Source organism: Taurulus bubalis, assembly GCF_910589615.1.
Source record: "Taurulus bubalis genome assembly, chromosome: 15".
NCBI lineage: Eukaryota > Metazoa > Chordata > Actinopteri > Perciformes > Cottidae > Taurulus > Taurulus bubalis.
In genome coordinates, this window is record NC_136603.1 from 18,669,975 (window position 1) to 18,689,196 (window position 19,222).

At 42.1% G+C, this 19,222-nt stretch overlaps 1 protein-coding gene across 1 annotated transcript in view; it reads right to left on the reverse strand.

The window, feature by feature from the left end:
• The window catches only part of col18a1a (collagen type XVIII alpha 1 chain a), a gene marked incomplete at its 5' end in the record, with an annotated part of 38,371 nt that extends 20,464 nt beyond the window's left edge, over positions 1-17,907 (reverse strand). Inside the window, 5 exons of the mRNA XM_079230939.1 lie at positions 2,886-2,957; positions 5,079-5,162; positions 7,456-7,997; positions 16,272-16,682; positions 17,559-17,907. Coding sequence (XP_079087065.1) covers positions 2,886-2,957; positions 5,079-5,162; positions 7,456-7,997; positions 16,272-16,682; positions 17,559-17,907 — 1,458 coding nt within the window. The remainder of the gene's footprint in view (positions 1-2,885; positions 2,958-5,078; positions 5,163-7,455; positions 7,998-16,271; positions 16,683-17,558) is intronic.
• Positions 17,908-19,222: the final 1,315 nt, after the last annotated feature.

A 19,222-nucleotide genomic window follows, 5' to 3' on the forward strand; every position in this document is an offset into this window, starting at 1 on the left:
GGGGGGGTTGCCACTCGTGGTGGGCTCCCAAACTGCCTTTGGGTAAAGACTAGAGAGGGGGAGGAATAAACGCCCCCCCCCCTCCCCCAGTCAGTAGCTCATTCTTCACCGGTGACACAACTCGAATCGTCACCTGTGGAATTCGAGAGAGGAGTGGGATGAAGAATGTGGAGAGGGGGCAGCTGGAGGGGCAAAGTGAAGCCACTGTTGATAATTAACCAGTTTCCTTTCTGAGGAATTCTCCCCACGGTGTTGCACGGCACTGGCTATGCTAAGAATTTGTCCGGGACCGCTAGTGACGTTGATATATGTATTAATGTGATAAAGAATACCCTGCTTGTTCACTCCTTTACTTATCCATCATAGCTGGGGTTGAAGGGTGGGAGGCTCCGATCTTGAGAACATAGTGTTGATGGATTTGAACCACATGACCCCCTGAATCTAAGAGCAGGTATGCAGCTCCCTCGGCAACGAAGGTATTCCACCTCTGGAACAGTGTCTGCTTTTTCTTCTTCTCTCAGTGCATGAAGTCCTATGAAGTATTGCAGAGAGAACTCACTGGATTTGTTTAGTTTGTGTTGATCTTAGGGTGAAATCAGTTTGTTTTTGCCTCTCATGCGTTTGACTCCTATTGGCTTTATCATTGTGAAATTGAATCTGGCTTTGGTAAAACAATTAATGAAAATGAACAGAAACAAACAAGTATTTTCCTTTTTCCCCAAACATTGCTGCCTTTGATTAAGACTTACATGCAAAACATGCCTGTTGGCCAATCAGTGAGCTAACTATTGCAAAATCGATGTAGCTGCCACATATCACAGCAACAATCAGATTAACAGTCCCAGTTAGCTCTCTTATAGTCTTTTCTTTGTATTTTAGTAATTACAAAGGAGAACTACATTCAGTAGAGCAGCTTTTAATAGTCATGGGTCACCAAGTCAAGCCTCCTCAGCCTTTAAGTCTCAAGTTCGGTCGAGTCTTCAGGCACTCAGGTCTCAGGTAGGTTGAGTCTCCCAGCAGACGAGTCACAAGTCTACAGCTCTGAGAAGAGTATAACTCTGAATACACAAAATCAATAGATGTGTTCAGGTTAAGTATTTATGAAAGCCGTCTTAAAGGGACGTTGCAGACAAACTGCTAATAAGAAGTCAGCAGTCCTTCAACCTGAAACAACCACTTGCATCACATGCAGCTGGAATTAAGCTCTTGAAACATTTCCTCTTAGGGTTTCATGCTTGAAGGAGACACCAGCGGTGACACCGCTTTGGGTGACTGACTAGCTCCGCCATCTATCACGCCGAATTCCGGGATGACAAAATGGAAAGTTTCACTCGTACAACTCTCCCTGTCTCAGCCGCCTCTGCCCGGACTTGCCTTAATTGCAGCGGTTGGACAGTGTAGCTTCTACCTTCTGTCAACAGACATCGGACGGAAAAAACAAACATCGGCAGGTAGGCATTAGATGCCAGCTGCTGCGTGTGACATCACATCGCATACTGCAGGATAAAAGCCCACTGAACAGATGGAAAAGCCCCTGATAAAAGTTGCTGAGTACACAGCAGTCACATTGAAGAGGCTTCCGACTCGCGGTGCCAAACCCCGCCCTCCCCGTCTCCTGCTCTGACTTTCTTTCCACCTCAGTCAGTTGCTGCTGATAGAGAAACCAGTCAGAATAACAAAAGCCTTGAGGCTCTGACTTGGATCCGATCGAGTCCAAATTGACATCTGGTTTTTCTAACTCTCCACTGTAATTGTAAGTGGGAGTGTGTGCACGCAACAGAGACGGCGACGCAGGGCTGCTGATGGAGGCTGTGCTTCATTTCAGCCTGCGTGGCTACATCTTTTGAAGGGTGGGAGGCTGTGAGTGGGTGTCTGTAGAATCTCATTGTGTGTGTGTGTGAGAGAGAGAGAGAGAGAGAGAGAGAGAGAGAGAGAGAGAGAGAGAGAGAGAGAGAGAGAGAGACAGAAAGACGAAATGGCAAACGGAGAGATGAGGGAGAGCGCCGAAAGATACGAGAACATGCAGAGATGATGAAAAAAAAAGATATTGGGAATTAGCATGATGGGCAAGAGATTAGTATCTGTCAGTTATCTTGCAATGTCTGATATGCTCGGCCTTCGCCCAGGTGATGAGTCTACAGATACATTCAGGGCACACACGCCTCACCTGACACCAGGTAAATCCCTGCTTACCGTTCATGCTGAAAGAAATGTGCTGAAACTACATTCAAAGCCGGACATCCTTCTTGCTGACCTCACTTTCTGTTTCAGAGGAATGTTATTAACTCCTACATTCTAGAAAAAGCCCAGTTTTACCTCCCCAAGGTAATTTCCCTCTCTCGTCTGACGAGAGGAAACTCTCCATTTAAAAAGTATTTGTCCCCGGATCTGTAAGACAGAAGCGGCTCAATTTCCAGAAGTCAACTCAGCAGTTCTTAAATCTCTCGTGAGGGATGAGCGTTCACCAACTCATGGAGAGAAACTCAAGACATCAGTGGTTTATATATCCAACACTGGGATGACTCGGTTTGCAGAAGCAAAGGAATAATCTTTGTTGGCCAGGAACGCGTGTCTGGCTCGATCAGCTGTTTTGAGACCTCTTCAGGGAACACAGTATTCTTATTTCTTCTTCTCACTCTTCTTCTTAGTGCTTCATTTATAGTTTTACACAACTTCCCAGTGAGAACATGGTAGACCAAACCCATAATGTTTCAATATCATGTACCAAGAAGAATAAAAGCAGCGAAATAGCTGCTAGGAAGAAGTACCGTTATTAATGAAGCATCACTTAAATGATGGAGGAAAACAAACGTCAGCAAGTAAATATGATCAAACCTTTGTTGCAATTAAAAGAGTGACATAATAAATACAAAGCTGTTGCATACCGTCATTCTATGTTTCTCCCCGGTTGGTTGTTGGGTTCTGGTTTCTTCATAGCCGCTTCCTTCCCCTGAAGGCTGAGGAGACCAATCAGACAATTTCAATTGTATGTCTCCAAGATGTTCTGTCGTAGTTTTACACACAGCGCACTGACAATTAAAAACCTGCCACAGCTGGGGAAAATATTTCTAATGCCAGTTCATAAACTCTACTTAAAGTGTGGTAAAATTCAAAAGGAATGTAGCTGTTTAGTCAGCAGTGTTATTGAATATGTGTACAGTACATAACCTCTATCAGGCCCAGCTCTAGACCACGGGGCCCTAGACAAGATTGGGGTAGGATTGCATTATTATGTCTTTCAAGGTTAATGGGATTCTTTTTTTCTTTTTTTTAAAGGAGAAGACAACTATTAATTATATTTCCTTCTGAAAAAAGAAGTAATTGTTCTTAATTATTGGCTGCATTATTGTGTCAGAGCAAGGTTTTTGAATAGGTAAGGCGATACATAATAACTTACAACATAGTACCCCGATATAAAATGCAAACTAAAATAAACTAGATATAATTACTACCACTGATTTGCTTTTTGTCCTCCAGCAACTTTCTTTATTAAAACAATCTAAATTGCAAGGCCCTACCCAATTGCGTATAGGGCTTGCTGGCACTAACCTCCATGGTATTGACTGACTGTCTGCTGTCTTTATTGCTGTAAATGTGTTTTGTTATGCCATGTTCTTGGCCAGCTCGCTCTTAAAACATATATCTAATCTCATTGAGCCGTTTACCTAATTGAATTAAGGTCATTTAACACTAACTCTATCTATCTATTTACAACACAGTAAGTTTGGGCTCAGTCACTGCCCTTGGATTCAGAACGTCTTGGTGACGCAAAACCTTGAATGTGTCCTCAGAACAGCCGTGTGTGAGGTTAGCATTTTAGATAAAAGACACTTCCTGAAATCGGAAACCTGTCATTTCCACTCGGAATGTGATTCTCCCGTCTAATCCAAACACCATCTAAGGATCTGATGACAACAAGCGGTACAAGCTTGAACGTTGTTCTGTCAGTAAGGTCGAGGTTCTGGTGGTCTCAGCGAGCGGAGCAGCTGTAGAGGCAGCGGTTCACTGAATAACAGTAAATGCTGCTGGTGGGCTGCAGCGAGGCACCTGTGTTTGTGGGTGGGTGGTCAGGGTCGGCACTGAAAAGGCTGCTGTCGGCTCTTATCTGTTACGGATTCACGATTGCTAATAATTTATGTCAAATGCTGGAATAAATCAACAAAGTACTTAAACGCCTTCCCCCTGATGCAATGGCCGAGCCACCAGCAAAATTCTTAGTAATAGTCTATTTGAAACCACGGGTCTCTGATTTCTTCTTCTTCTCCTTGCTAGCCGGCGACCATCAATTTTGTCAGATGCTGGCAGATTTCATCAGCTGCAGCTAGTTAACCTATTAGCTTCATGTTAGCTCCATGACTTGGTTAAAAGCATTTCTAGCTGACTCTTTTTAAGATGCTAATAGTGTGAAGGGGGTTTAATTATGTACACGATGGCTGGAAATCTGCTAACATTAGCCTGATAGCATCCAGGGCCGGCTTCCCCACAGTGGGGAAACAGGACACAGAGGTTCTGCTAGACGTGAGACAGGTCTTTCTTTTGTGACCTGGAACCCATAGAGCAAACTGTCACTTGAGGACTGTCCTTTTTGAAGCCTTGAGTTTGGCATTTTAGCCATTGTCATCTTGGTTTTGGGCCGTAGCCATCTTGGTTTTTTTGCAACCAGAAGTGACAGGAGAAGGTGGAGCACAACTGAACGCTAAATACATTTTCAGGAATTGACGGTTAAAGATTTAACATGGACGACACCCAGGACGGACAATAACGTGGTAGCGACCTGTCAATCACAAGGTAGCCACGCCCTAAAACATACCCTGCTTTATGGTCTATTTTACTCTTATGTTGGACCAACAGGTATTAAATGAACATCATACTGTATTAAAGAAGACTTGAAACTAGCGATTGAGACACACAAACTAATTTTTACAATGTTTACTGAGGTGAAAAATCAAGTGAAAATAGGGTACATTTCTCACATACTTCTATACAACCAGTCTCAGTTCCATCACATGTAGTCTGGTATCTTCAAAATGAGATTAGGGTGATAAATGTGATTATAGGGTGATAATGTGATTATTTACCATATCTGAGTCGTCGTCATCGTCTTCACAGTGCCTCTCAGCAGCACGGGGGTCTCCCACCACCCTCAGCTCACCGATCACCCCCTGTCGCAAGAACAAAAAAAACGTGATCAGCACTTGTTCTCAGACACACGCACACACACACACACACACACACACACACACACACACACACACACACACACACACACACACACACACCGTATGTCTTACTTTCAACGTGCAAATATGCTTATCTTATCTTCTATATTTCAAGGAATTCCCCATTTCCGCGAAATCAGAGGGGCTATTGATGTCGCCACTCTTAGCGTCGGCCTGTGAAGTGCCACTATCTTTGCCCCACACACACAATCTGATACATGTTCCCACACAGGATAGTCGCACAGATAGCATTCATGCTATCTGAAGGCCTATCAAAGGGCCATTAGGTCTGAATGAACAGGTGGCTTCTCTGCTGCTGAGTTATTTGAAGTCGACTCCTCGGGACAGATTTATGTCCTGAGAAAAAAGTCAAATGGATTTTTTGAAGAACTTTGAAGATAAACAGCAAAGGCTCTTTGACATTTAAACCATGTCCCAAACAGGCTTTTAATGGTCAGTCTTTTTTTGTAACTTGCACAATGTTTAGTCGACGTGTCATGGTCTTTTTCCAACAAATTGCAGGACTAAACTGTCACTGCGGCATGGTTTTCCTAGTGATGGATCATACAGAAATGGGACATCCACTAAACAAATCCAGTTTCAGAATGGAATTTCCATTTTATAAATACATAAGGTAAATATTTAGATGCCAAATAATCCCTCCAAGTCTTGATTTGATCGTAGAATTTAAATTCGCAAGACCTCTCCAGCTTCGTGTCAACACATGGCACGTGGCCAACATGTCCTGAAAGAAGGGTTCGGTTGCCTTTTTCCAAATGAGTAGTTTGTAATACATCTTTCTGACAAAAGCTCAGACTACAAGGAAATACATGAAAGGCTTGTGAAAGAAAAGAAAGAAAAGCTTTAACTGTGTGAAGCAGATTTACAATGTGGTTTACAGTTAATTAAGCAGCCGTAATAAAAACTGATAAAATGATTAAAGCAAGTGCTACAGCTGACAGAGGAAGCGAGAGATAATGTTACAGCTGAGAGAACACTAAAAACCTTATCCCAAGGGCTCGCAGACAAATGGGAAGTAATCATTTGGAATGTTGACATATTTAGTAGTTTAAATATCTCTTTACGTCTTTATAATGTACACATTTTAATTGTTATTAAAATATGCTCTTAAGCAGCGGATGGAATGGAAAGGAACACCCCCCGAATATGCCCCTTTTTTGGCTCGCCTGTAAAGGGCCTGTGCTCCCATGGCTTCAGTCTTATTAACACAACAGGGAGCTCATATGGGTCCATATAAGCAGCTAGACTCCATACTTGGCCACGCCGAACAGTGAAAACGGCAGAGAAAAGCATCATCGTCATGTTGAGGGGTAACTCAAAGAGAGAAAGGTCATGTTGGCATGCCGATAAAAGCCAGCCATAAAAGTCAATGAAAAGCTTCCATCTTTTAAATGTCACATTTCTAAGATAAATACATAAACGAATGAATTATTAAAGATATCTCCACACCCTCAAGGGTGGAGGTGACTTCAAAAGAACTTTTGTATCTGGGATTATGATTGTTAAACTGTTACTAGAGTCCAAATAGTAATCTCCCTCCAGATTGTGAGTGAATAATGAATCATAAAACAATCAGTTAATAGCTCTCAAGTGTGTAAATAACTTAAGCAATAAAATAAGAGTGTCTGGCAAAATAATTGAGCGTCAACGCCTGCAGCAGTTGCATGTTTGGTCCGTGCAGGTAGCCGTGGGTGAACTACTTTAACCCTTTAACAGCTGAGGTCAACAGTTGTTGCGGTCAACTGCTGGGATTTACAGCAGTCAAATGACTGAAGTTAATTACAGCTCAACTGTGAGGTCGTCCAATTATTTGCGGTCTGCTCTCGAGAAGATGGCGAAGCGGGGCAGACACTCGTGTTGTGGTTGAGAGCAAGCCAATTTGAGCAATCAAATCATATGAGTTATTCAGGCCGAGATGTTTCACGTGACTGACGGTGGAAAGTCAAAACACGATTACGCTTCACGCCGCAGGAGTCTCGTCTCTTCACAGTTGAACTCGGTTCTAGACAGAAGTGTGTGGGGATGGGAGACTCCAATGCAACAATTAGTCTGACTTACTGAACACAATAGAGCATACAAATAAAGATTGTTTTCTCGACACATGTGCATACAGTATATAATTCAATGTCATATAGCCCTTATTATCTTTCTTTTTTTCTGATTTCGTGGGCCTGAATATCCTCTGGAGGAAAAGAGATGAAGCCCGTTTACACACCAGAAACTTGTCAGGATCAGCTCCTCCAGCTTGCCCGACGAAGACCCCGGCGCCGGTCTGCAGCTCCATCTCGTCCGGTGACCTCTCAAGGCGCATCACCTGAGGGTCGGTGTCACAGTTGAGGTAGAACTTCACCATGTCATCCCTCACAGCGATGGAAAAACGAGTCCAGGTGTCCGTCATAGAGGGCACGAGGAAGCTGGCCGCCTCGTACGACTTCTGCGAGTCCGGCTCTGTGTAGTACAGGATGACATTCTGCTTGCCGCCCTGCACGGCCGACAGTTTAACGCCCACGTACATGATCTTCTGCGCGGCATCTGTGACGGAGAAGATGACGCCGCCGCGTTCAGTGGTGGGTTTCAAGTTGAAGTTGAGGGCGAAGTCTCGGTAGAATGGGCTCGGCAGGTGAGCGCGGGCCAGCTGGCCCGTGTTGGAGTCGGGGCCGAAGACATAGCTCGGCCTGTAGTCGGGCCCATAGACCCGGGTGATCGTATTTGGAGGAGGATCCCCAATCAGCTGTTGCAGGGAGACTCCAGTGTCTTCTAGAGGGGGAGAGAAAAAGGATATGAGGCCACAATATGCATGGAATAGGCTGGAGGTTAGAAGAGAGGGCTGCATAGCAGGGTACAGTGTTAGAACAGGCGCTATTAGGCTGCTGGGGGTTGACTTAAAGTGAATGTGCCTGATGGATGCAGGAACAACTGATATTACTCGCATAGGTCCAAAGTCTTTGTTGCACAAGAGCAAAAAAAAAAAAAAAACATAATTAGTCAAAGATGTTTTCCTTTCAAACGTCATGTAAATTTGATGAATTAACAGATTTCATAACATGTAGATGAGAAGTTACCACAACTGCCTCCAAAGAATCGGCAGGCTTTTTTGGGAAGCATTGGCACTGCTACTCTACTCATTTTAGAACTTCTAGATCAAAATATGTAAAAAGTAGACATGACCCAAAAAGGCCAACGGATAGTCCATATGAGACTATGAGCAGATCCTTAAAACGGACATTACAAGGCAAACTTTTCATTCCAAATCTGAAAAGATATATCAAAAGGCATATTCTAAAATAAGCATACATTACATGAGGAAGTGACTCAAGAGTTGACTGATTCAGTATCTGAGAAAAACAACGCAACACTTAACGTGTCGATAAAAAACTGCTCTATTTTATTTAACTGAAAACGGTACAAGCCTTATTATTCAAGGTCGTGATAGAGGAGTGTGAAACCGAGGTGTCAGAGGAGCTATAGTTCCTACATGTGATCTCTGCAAAACTCTATGACAGAAAATTACATCATACAAATCTTGCACATTTAAAAAAGTAGAAAATGTATACAATAATAATAAATCTAATATGTGTAGAATAGGCTAAATATTTATATAGATGTGATGCATAAATTCCTGACAATACAAAAAAGATTCTAATAAAAAATAAGAAATCTTCCGACTTGTGTAACATCTGCTAGATGTCACCGCTCTGGGACACCCAGGGACCAACAGCTGGGCCTCCTGCATATCTTTGCTCACTCTTCCATCACCCTGGGTGACTCTGGCGAGGTCACTGCATAATGATTGGAGGCGTTTAGGAAATAAAAGGCACACAAAGAGCATTGTGTTCACATCACGGTGCCGATGTTGTACTAGCATCAAACTCCAGACTACACCTTTTTTTGGCTTTGATCAAAAAGAACGTTTCCTCATGTTAAAAGAGAAATCACTGTTTTGGGAGAAGACAGCGTCGTTTCTGGAGCTTTGAAGAAATGCTTTGGTTTACCACCTGGGGACTAATGCGGCTGCTGCGTCGCCCGGTTCAAAGCCTCCCCACTGGAGATCAGTGGGGTCTGCAGAGCTCAAACACACAAGGCGTTTAGCTGAACCCGAGACTTGCTTTCTGCTGCACATCCATAAACCCGAGTTTTTCTGTACGCTGTATGAGAACTGAAGATGCTTTCATTTCATTCTGAGCAAACAGAGAACCCAGTCACACTGGAACAGGAAAGCAATACAAATACTTTCCAGTATTTGAAGTTCCCCCTCCGCACCAAACAGACGTACATTTGTGAAGAAGATGCCTCACTAAATGTACATTTGAATATGTGACCGGAATATATAGATAAAGCACTGATAGTATAAAGATGTCCTACATTAGTTGACGATACAAACGCAACTCTTTGGGTACATTTCAAAACAGTATAATGGTGGAAAATCCAATCACATATATCCAATATAGCAAGCTAAAAAACTAATTAAAATAGAACATCTGTCGACAGAATATCTACTTATATCAGACGCCACACATTTGTTTGTACATATCACTTGATAAAACCTCGATAAACGTTTCCTAATTTTTAAATCCTGAAACAAACAAGACCTGAGCATAAAAATGACATTTTCTATCTAAATTAGAAAACGTTCATCATGAAATGTCGGACGCAGACGGACATGAAGAGTGTCCTCTTCAGAGCTCCTTCAGTAGACTGGGAGTTCTTGACTGCTGCACGGATGGCAGTTAACAACTCACTCATTTAACCAGATGTTTGCTCTGATGAAGTCAGAGGGAGAAACCTGGAGGGTCTCTGCAGTGGGCCTGTGCTCACATGTCTGAACCTGGCGCCCTCTTATGTGCACCACCTATGCCAGAGAAGGGTTGAAAAAGGCTAAATGTTGTCGTAATCCAGTGGTGGAATCCATTACGTGGGAAAGCACGCCATTTTAATTTCCTAATCCTCCCGCTACGGGTGCTGAAGCGGATATGTGCGCAATCTTTAAAGCAGAAACACTCCATAACTGAGCATGTTCTTTTTGCTCTGGATGATAACACTGTCGCTGCTGGAATGCAACTCACTCGCTTTAACATTGTGAAAGTTTATCAAAGAAACATGCAATTAGCAGCTGGCCATGACGATCTATTAGATTTGTATGCAGATCAAACTTCAAGGTCTGGAATGTGAGGTCTCTCAAACAGGGTCTGGTTGTCCCCTCGCACGCAGAGATGGTCATACATGCTTCGAACATCTGATTTTCATACGCATTCGCCAAATGAGCAGCAGACATCCTCACACGTGCACACGGCTTCCAAGCTTCCCAAACCCCTCATTAGCAAAACACATATTAGTCGTCACTCAGTCCGACCAGATGTGCACCTTTCTGGATTATGTTCAGAATTACCAAAAAAGAAGACACGTCCTCATGAACCAGACGATGATTAAAGACTAAAAACTAAAAATGTCAATCTTTACTTCAAATAAAAAAAGAATGATATAGTTGTGCCGGATATCAGGATAAACATTTTGTTTTTAAAGCTTGGAAGAGTAAATAAAGACAGTTTTATTTATAATTTTATATATATATAATATATATAAAAAATACAAAACAAATATATAAATTATTATTATTATTATATTATATATTCTTTTTTGTGCAATACTGTCATATATTTTATATTTTGTGACCTTATTTTTATTTATTTTTTTACCTTAAGTTTATTCTAATTCTATGTGTTAGCAGGACCCAGCAAAATAAGCATTTCATTGTATAGAATAACTCTGTTATCTGTGCATATGACAGTAAAACATCTTGAATCTTGAATCTTGAAGTTTGATCATTGGATCTAAAGCAGTTAAAAAGGTTTGACCTGCTTTCGGCTAGCAAAGGAATGCTTTGGCTAAAGCCTGTTCAATGAGCCGGCATTGTCAGCAAAGGGCCAGACAGTCATTCCTTCTCAGAGATCAAAAATTACTATCAACAAGGTTCCTCATTAGCATTTTAAGTGCAATCTCAATTCAGGTTTCCCTAACAGCTTTTGTTAACCAATGACAGCTTCAAGGCCAATCTGGAAGAGAAAAGCTCTGCTGTTGAATGGAGCAGTGATGGGTTTATGGCGCTAGTTTGTCTTGTCAAGAAGGCGGCTTACTGACCAGGACCTCTTTTTCATTTCCTAACATTCCAGAACGGGGTACCAGAGTTTGTGATACCCTGTTGATAAAGCTGTATATACAGTGTGAGGCTGTGTATACAGCTTTGGGAAGTACAAGATCCTGCATAATCCATGGGAAAACATTTGAACATCTGGACAGTCACAGAAAACGTTTATGGTTTCCCTGACTACGCTCCATCACCATTTAAAACATCCCTTGAGGCCTGCTGACAAGGGCAAATATCTCTCCACTCCAAAAAAAAACCCCAGTCAGTTGTCTGACCTGTGTTCGGAGAGCGTCTGTCAGAGTTCAACTCTGCAGACGTGAAAATTACTATCCCATGATTGTAAAAAAAGAAAAAAGAAAATGTCTGCAATTCATACGCATTCGCAGCATAAACTATGTCTGTCAGCCAGCTGATTTAGAAGTGAAGTCAATTACATTTGGTCACACAACATGGTGGTTGTGTTTGCTTTCTGCTTAATTGATTCCTGTTTGATCTTCGTTTCAATGTATGTCCGTCTGCTTACAGGGCTAAAGGGAGCCATTTGCAGTGCTTATAAAATGAGATCAATGTCAAGTACTTGGTTGAATACATTTTATCTGTCAAAATAATATAGTGAGCATGATTCATTTTTATATGACATTTTGCCCATTTTGCTGGTAAAACAATACATCTCAACACGGGTGCACCATCAGCTCTGCAGCCCCTTAATAATTGTATCTCCTGCAAGGAGATATAGTACCATGATCACTACTCACAAACTACATAAACAATAACAATATATATAGTGACATAACTACTATTTAACAGCGTTATAACCAACACCAGGTTCCACTACCAGGAACATGAATGTCATTAAATTGAAGAAGAAGAAGAAGAAGAAAGAAGTAAAGAACACAAGATGTTTTCAGTTATAAAGGTACACATCATCACCCTGGATAAATGGTCCTTTCTTTCTGCAGAGGACATTATGTGAGCCCCTGGGCAGATTGTGCGGTATCTTTAACCTGATGATGCAGAATGCTCAGAAAAAGATGTCAAACCAAAAACCACATCACAGTCCAGGAAGGAGATTTCGTGTTGGCTCGCCGCAAAGATTCATCTGTGATTCTCAACCCACAAAGAGGAAGATGGGCCCACCGCAAGCTGTGCACTTTACTCTTTGGGGAAGGAGTAATATGATGCTGTTCAAGTTCTCTACCTGTAAGTGACGAACACTTACTCAATATGCAGGGGGTAAACAAACCCCTTGTCACCTACCGCTAGCTTCATAAATATGTCTGGTAAAGATGCACAGTGGAAATGCTTCTAAATTGGTTCGGAGCTCATTAGAAAATGCTGAAACAGCAGCACTACTCTTTAAAACTGCAAACAAAAATGAAGAGTGTCAGAATTAGGCTATTGTCCGGCTAGAGACATCTCTGTGCTTCAGTACTGTTTTTTGCAACACTGCCTCATCAGTTCTCCTTTTGTACCAGTGCAGCACAAACTGGAGGGGGGCAATGAGTTTCTGGCATCAAATAAAATCGGTCTACACTGTGCCCATAATTGGAACCCTCCCGAGAGCCAACTCAAAAAGATTCCCTGGCAAGCAGCGAGCTGAAGAAATGGAGCCAGCTTTGGGCCGACCTGTCATGGGATACAATGTCAATCTCGGCTCAACTGAACCTTGGGACTACAAATCAGCGTCAAACCACGAAACATTGACTAAATAAATGTACACACCGATGCCAGTAAAAGACAGTGTATATCTTTAAAGGAAATTGCCCTTGTCATGTTTTTGGACCACCACAGAGGTGGTCAGGGACAGGAATCACTTCAATAAAAAAAATGAATCAGCCTCAACTGACACAAGAGTAATGGTATCTCTCATACAGGATATAGTTTTACCGGCAGGGCCTAACCAAAATAAATTGCGGTTGACCTCTAGACCCTGATATGAATGACCGCTCATCTTTCAAGCAGGAGACTGGTAACCATGGAAAACATCATTAAAAGAGGCTATTGTGCCCCAACAATCCTGTCTTACCCCCCCGTGGTAAAAGGATCACATCTGACATATTTCTTACAATGTAGCCATGCACACACTGATATCTCTGCGATCTTCCCACAGTGATCACACACACATATATAGGCTATATTTTGCTGTATAAGCTGTTCCCTTATGTTTCTTGCCACATGCCGAGGGGCCCTTAACTTTAATTCCACCCCAAATACCGATTCAAAATGATGTGTATATCATAAGGCATTCTTCCGTGACAGGTCATAGTTAAATGATGTATAGCAGTGGACTAGTATTAAGTATAATGCGAGTGCCCTCCTCCCATACATCAAGCACACAGAGCAGCAGATAGTGGAAAGCGTCTGTAGCTTCCCAGACTCTGCATAGAGCTCTGATCAGTGAATCTGAAAGGTCAAAGGACTTGTATGAGGGAGGATGCCGTGGAAAACAGTACCAGGTTAAAGTTATTGGGCTAATAAACTGGGAAATAAGGCATTTTTCCTGTAGGGCACACATTTACAGAGCTTTGTAACATATTATCTTGGTTATGTATGTGTAACCTCATTCAGCCAAAGCCCACCAACCTGTTAACTATGTTCAAACATTTACTAGAACGGCCACTGAAGTAAGACATTGGCATTCGGCCCATGAGGCATTTTGTTAAACCAGGTGAAGTTAGATTGCTAGACAACATTGTATTGACTGAAGTTGATCAGCTATCTTCAGGATATGGGGGCAAAGATACCTCTCAATACCAAACTAATTTATTACATCTTTTCAGCCTCACTTAATTAATAACCATCACTCCAGCAAGCACTGTCCATTCGTAGATTTTTAAGATTGCTGCATTTAAATGATCCCAGATGGTCTGGACTGCAGTGGCTTTCTGTCTATCCAATAATGATTTAGAGTAACAGAAAGCACTCAGTGATACCTTGAGGGTACTCTAACAGGTGATATCCAACAGGCTCGTCTTAGTGCTGAACCAGCTTCTGGAGAGCCTATAAAAGCTGTCCTTGGGTTGTAAAGATGGCAACAAGATCGTACCTTTTTATTTGCCTTCGGTTGCAAATAGCTAAGTCAGAGCCGCTGTGTGTAAAAGGCTAGTAATACATCTTGACCTCTTTTCGTTCTTCTTTTCTCAAACACAAAATAAGGAGCAGTTAAAAACTCCTTACGCCTTAGTGAACACTTGAAGTGTAAAGCTATGCAGTGACAATCTGGAAAGCTTTAGCTACACATATGTGTCCTTTATAAAAAGACAACATATAAACCCTAAGTGCTTTAACCCGAGCCTCGATAATGTAGAAAAGCCTGGCACACCAACACAAAGAAAGTTCAATCAATACAAACAAATCCAAATCTATTTGAGCCGAGATGCATCACTTAGTCCTGGAACCAGGGATATCTTGTCCACTTGTGTCTGTCAATGAAGCAAGCTGTCAGAAAGATAGTGAAGCTGTAAAAAGACAAAGTCTTGAACTCCCAGTGATATGCAGTGGGTGTAGAGGGCAGGGCTGTAGCTCAGTAAAAGAAATTAGTCTTAAAAAAAGTCTGAATTTAGGGCTTGCTTAGAGAAACAGATTTTCTCTTATTCGATTGATTGATTGTTTTGCCTAATCTACTAGTTTGCTGTAATTTGTAGAAACTTACTGACATGTATTTAACCTCCCAGCTCTTACACTGCTGTTTGAAAAATACATTTCAAACGACAAATTCACTGTTCTGATATTTGTCATATTTAATGAATCAAATTCAATTCACCTGTTAAAATGTTTTAACTGAGTCAAGCAACTTTCCAGCTGTGATAAATACTTTTTCCTCAAACAGTTGTAAAAAGTTGATGTCCCACTGAAAACCGTTCATGAAGGCATGACTGCTTACCATGCACGACAACCTAGACAAATGCAGATCAAGCTGCCTGCAAGTTACTCGCTGTCAAAAAAGACATGCAATTCTACATGCCACAATTATCTACAGTGATTCATGCACAAGTTGTCTACAGAAGACATGCCTCTGTTTTATGCAATCTTCAGATGTATTAAGTATAAAAAATGAAAAAACGTGTCTATTGCAGAAAAAAAAAGCTATTTGATTAGTACTCAGAATAAATATGCATGGTAACAGAAAGTCTATACATATATATATATGTATATATATACATATATATATATATATATATATATATATACATATATATATATATATATATATATATATATATATATATATATATATATACACACATACTTTTTCATTGTGAAATTAGTACAATCTGTATTTAGTAACTATGTTGTTCAATTAGAAAAGTGGGATTCTTTCAATTCACATTTCCTTTTCGTGGCATGCAGAGGCTGTATGTCTGTTGATGCCATGATTGCATTGCAGAAATATACACTTACAAAACCATGTAAACTCCCTCTGAGCAAAATGGTAATGACCCATAAACCCACTGTACTGTGTGTGTGTGTGTGTGTGTGTGTGTGTGTGTGTGTGTGTGTGTGTGTGTGTGTGTGTGTGTGTGTGTTACAATGACCTTCAAGTAGTAAAGTCATATGTGATCCAAAGGACAAGGGAAACACAGACATGCAACACAGTAAGGAGGACTGGCACCATGCTTGTTAGGCTTAAGCCAGAACGTTTTACCTTTTTGACATCAGGACAAACAAAACTTGAGGCATGCTTATTTTTCTGAATTGTTTTGCTATACATGGGAATCAAGATATTGTTAATGTCTTTAACTGTACTGACAGGGATAACTGCATTTTTTTGGGTGGGTATCGGTTATTAGGAAGTGGGAGGAAACACCAGACATACTGGGGAGTAGGGATACTGAAAACTGGTTCAAAATGAATCCCAAAAACTGGGATTCAATTGAACCAGTGGTTACCTTTCTGGTTACTAACTGACAAGCACTGATACCCATCATCCTCCTCGTCTGGTAGAGTGTGGCACTCCACAGGGAGGCGTCCCTCATCCAGGAGTGCCCAGCAACTGTCGCGCAAGACTTCGCAGAAACTCCGGCAAGGCAACACCGGCAGCGGGACCCCAGAGCTGCACTTTGGTACCAAGAGAAGGCAGAAAAACCACTCCAAACTATGGTGGCAACGTGACTTCAACAGCCACGCCCATTCGTTTAGGAGTACCTGGACTTCCTCCACACTGCTCTGGTTGAGGTAATTGGGCACAACAAACCTTTCCCCAACCATGGAGGAGCAGAAAGGGAGAGCAGTATCAAGCAGCAAACATTCAGGGGATTTTACACTAAGTGCTGATTTAGCTACTTCTGTGTGGCTTTCAGCTGGTGCCCACCCACTTACAGTTGTCGGTCTAATTACGGTTGCTTGGCTAGGCTTATGCTCATTTACTGATGATTGAGTAGCATCTAAGCTTTGGTCAGTTTGGCTGTTCATCACTTTCTGGCTAGTTTCTGATGCTGGACTGGGTACTTGAAAATGGGCAGCTACTGGTATTGAGGTAGTATCTGGTTTCCTGCTAGCTGTTTGTGGTTGGGTAATAAAAAATGTTGGGGTAGTAATTGGTGTTTGGGTTGTAGAAGGTGCCTGGCTAGCAAATGAATCGTGTCTTGTCTGTAACACTTGGTTAGATAAAGTTTGCTGGTTTGCTGTTAAGTCACCAGCTGACGCCTGACTAACGTCCACTACTTGGTTGTGCTTAGGTACCTGGGTAGTCTCTACAGAGTTGTTGCCTACAATTGGGGTTAGTAAATCTCCCTGGGTAGATATTTCTAGAGAATAATTTGTCAAATTAGAGTCATTAGCATTCCAACTAGAACTACTGTTAAGTTTGCTATTTACTCTTGTATTGTTGCTGGATTTGAAAGAAAAATCTACCTCATCTGTGCTGTGATTAGTCACCCAGGCACTATTTTGCAATTCTATCTCATTCGTTTGCGACACTGCACTGCCTTCACTATCTAACCCCATATGATCAGTGGGCATTGCTACCTCTTGATGGTTTTCCTCAGAAAACCCCTGTGTTTCAAAGTTTGCGGTTGCAGATTCAGATATGAATCCAGAGCCAGACCAAAGACCTGACCCACTGCCTGATGCCAATTCAGACTCAAGCCCAGATCCAAGTCCTGAAGCGTCTCCTGCAAACCTCAAATGATCAGATCCTCCAGAACCCCTACCCTTTAGAGAAGATGTGCCATTACCAGGTTTGCGTATGCGTGATGAAATCACTGCTGTTTCCTTTTCTGATTCACGCTCATTCTCCGGTTGTGTTGTAGGTATTAGAGTGGTCAGTCGAGGTCCCTCAATGGTCTCATCCCAAGCGTGCACAATGTTTTGGATCCCATGTCCCTCGTCAATGATCTCCGCTCCAACACTTGCAATATTGTCTGATGGTGGTTCTCCACTACCTGCTGGACTGCCAGATCCCTCATGGTCCACTGTTGGAGGAAAAGTTGTAGTGCCAGTCCAGTCCCAGAACCAGGCATCACAGTAGACCACCCACAGGGTCAACAAAAACAAAACTTTAAACTGGGTCCTCATTTTAGGCATCATATCAAGTCTTGACCACGTCCACCAACTTGATCAGGCTCCCAGACTGAACTGTGTCATGTCCACACTGCCACTACTCTCCTGACACACACTTTTCAGCTCTGTCTCCACACACACTCCACTAGGCAGAGAGCAAAAGTGAAGAGGAGTGTCCCATTCAAAAGAATAAAAGGGGGAGAGCAGGAGGAGGTGCCCTCCGTATTGGCTGCCCTGGCAATATTTCCTCTCCTAACTTCTCCTAACTCCTCCTTCTCCTTTTGTTACAGCAGTGAAAAGCGATCTCTCCTGCTGACTGATACCTTAGAATTACGCCAGCTTTGCCTTTCAGGGTACAATACGGATGCTTTCAGTGTTTTACAGAGAAGGGCAATTTGTTCCCCTTGACTCGTTCTCTTTGTTAAAACATGATAATGGGGAAACTACAGATCTAGCTTTAAAAGAACTGCAAACTCTGTGAAACTATACAGTGAGAGCAAAAGTTGTGCTCATGTGATTTGAGGATTTCAACAAAAAAATAATTGAATGCAATTTTGTAGTGAAGGTGTGAAATGTAAGAAGCTGTGCTGAACTCCCAGCTATGGATTAAACAAGTCCCCTTCCATTGTAATCATGCAATATGCAGCAAACTTGTTGTTGTGACATGTAAACATGTTTAAATGGAATCTAACAACAATATGTTATTGCAGCAATTATTATATTATTTATGGGATTATGGGAAAATATATCTAAACAACACAATTAAAAAACACTAAATGTAAATTCCATCCAGTTGACGTTCCTGCAACCTCTTTCCATTTCAAACGCATGGCATCACTTTGTCATCTTCTTCCCTGTCTACATTGCCCCTGCTCTACATGGTGCCATTTATTGTCCAATACAAGTAAGACCCCGTTGTCAGTGCTCTGTGGTTACACGTTAATCCAGGCCTTACATTCTTGTCCAGACTGGTTTCTCACACTGCCTATGTGATCAGTTGACAGAGACCCTCAACATCTGCTAATGGGAGATCAGTGATAAAAGGAGCAGGCGGCTTGTGCAAGTGTCTCTCTAATAGTACCGGGATTTAAAATAAAGGCAGGCATTTTTGCACGTAAACACAGTTACTGATGGAAAGGAACCTGGGTCATATGTACACAGCATGCAAACATCCCAAGAAAGGTTCCAGGCGCTTTAGTTGAGATGCATAAATGTCTTGACTCAAGCTTGACAACTTTATCCTGTAGCTCTCCGTCATGGCCTGGGGTCGCTGATGATCCATCTGACCCCTGTCTGCAATATTGGGTTTGTTTAGTCTAACTAAGGGGGAGGGGAGGGT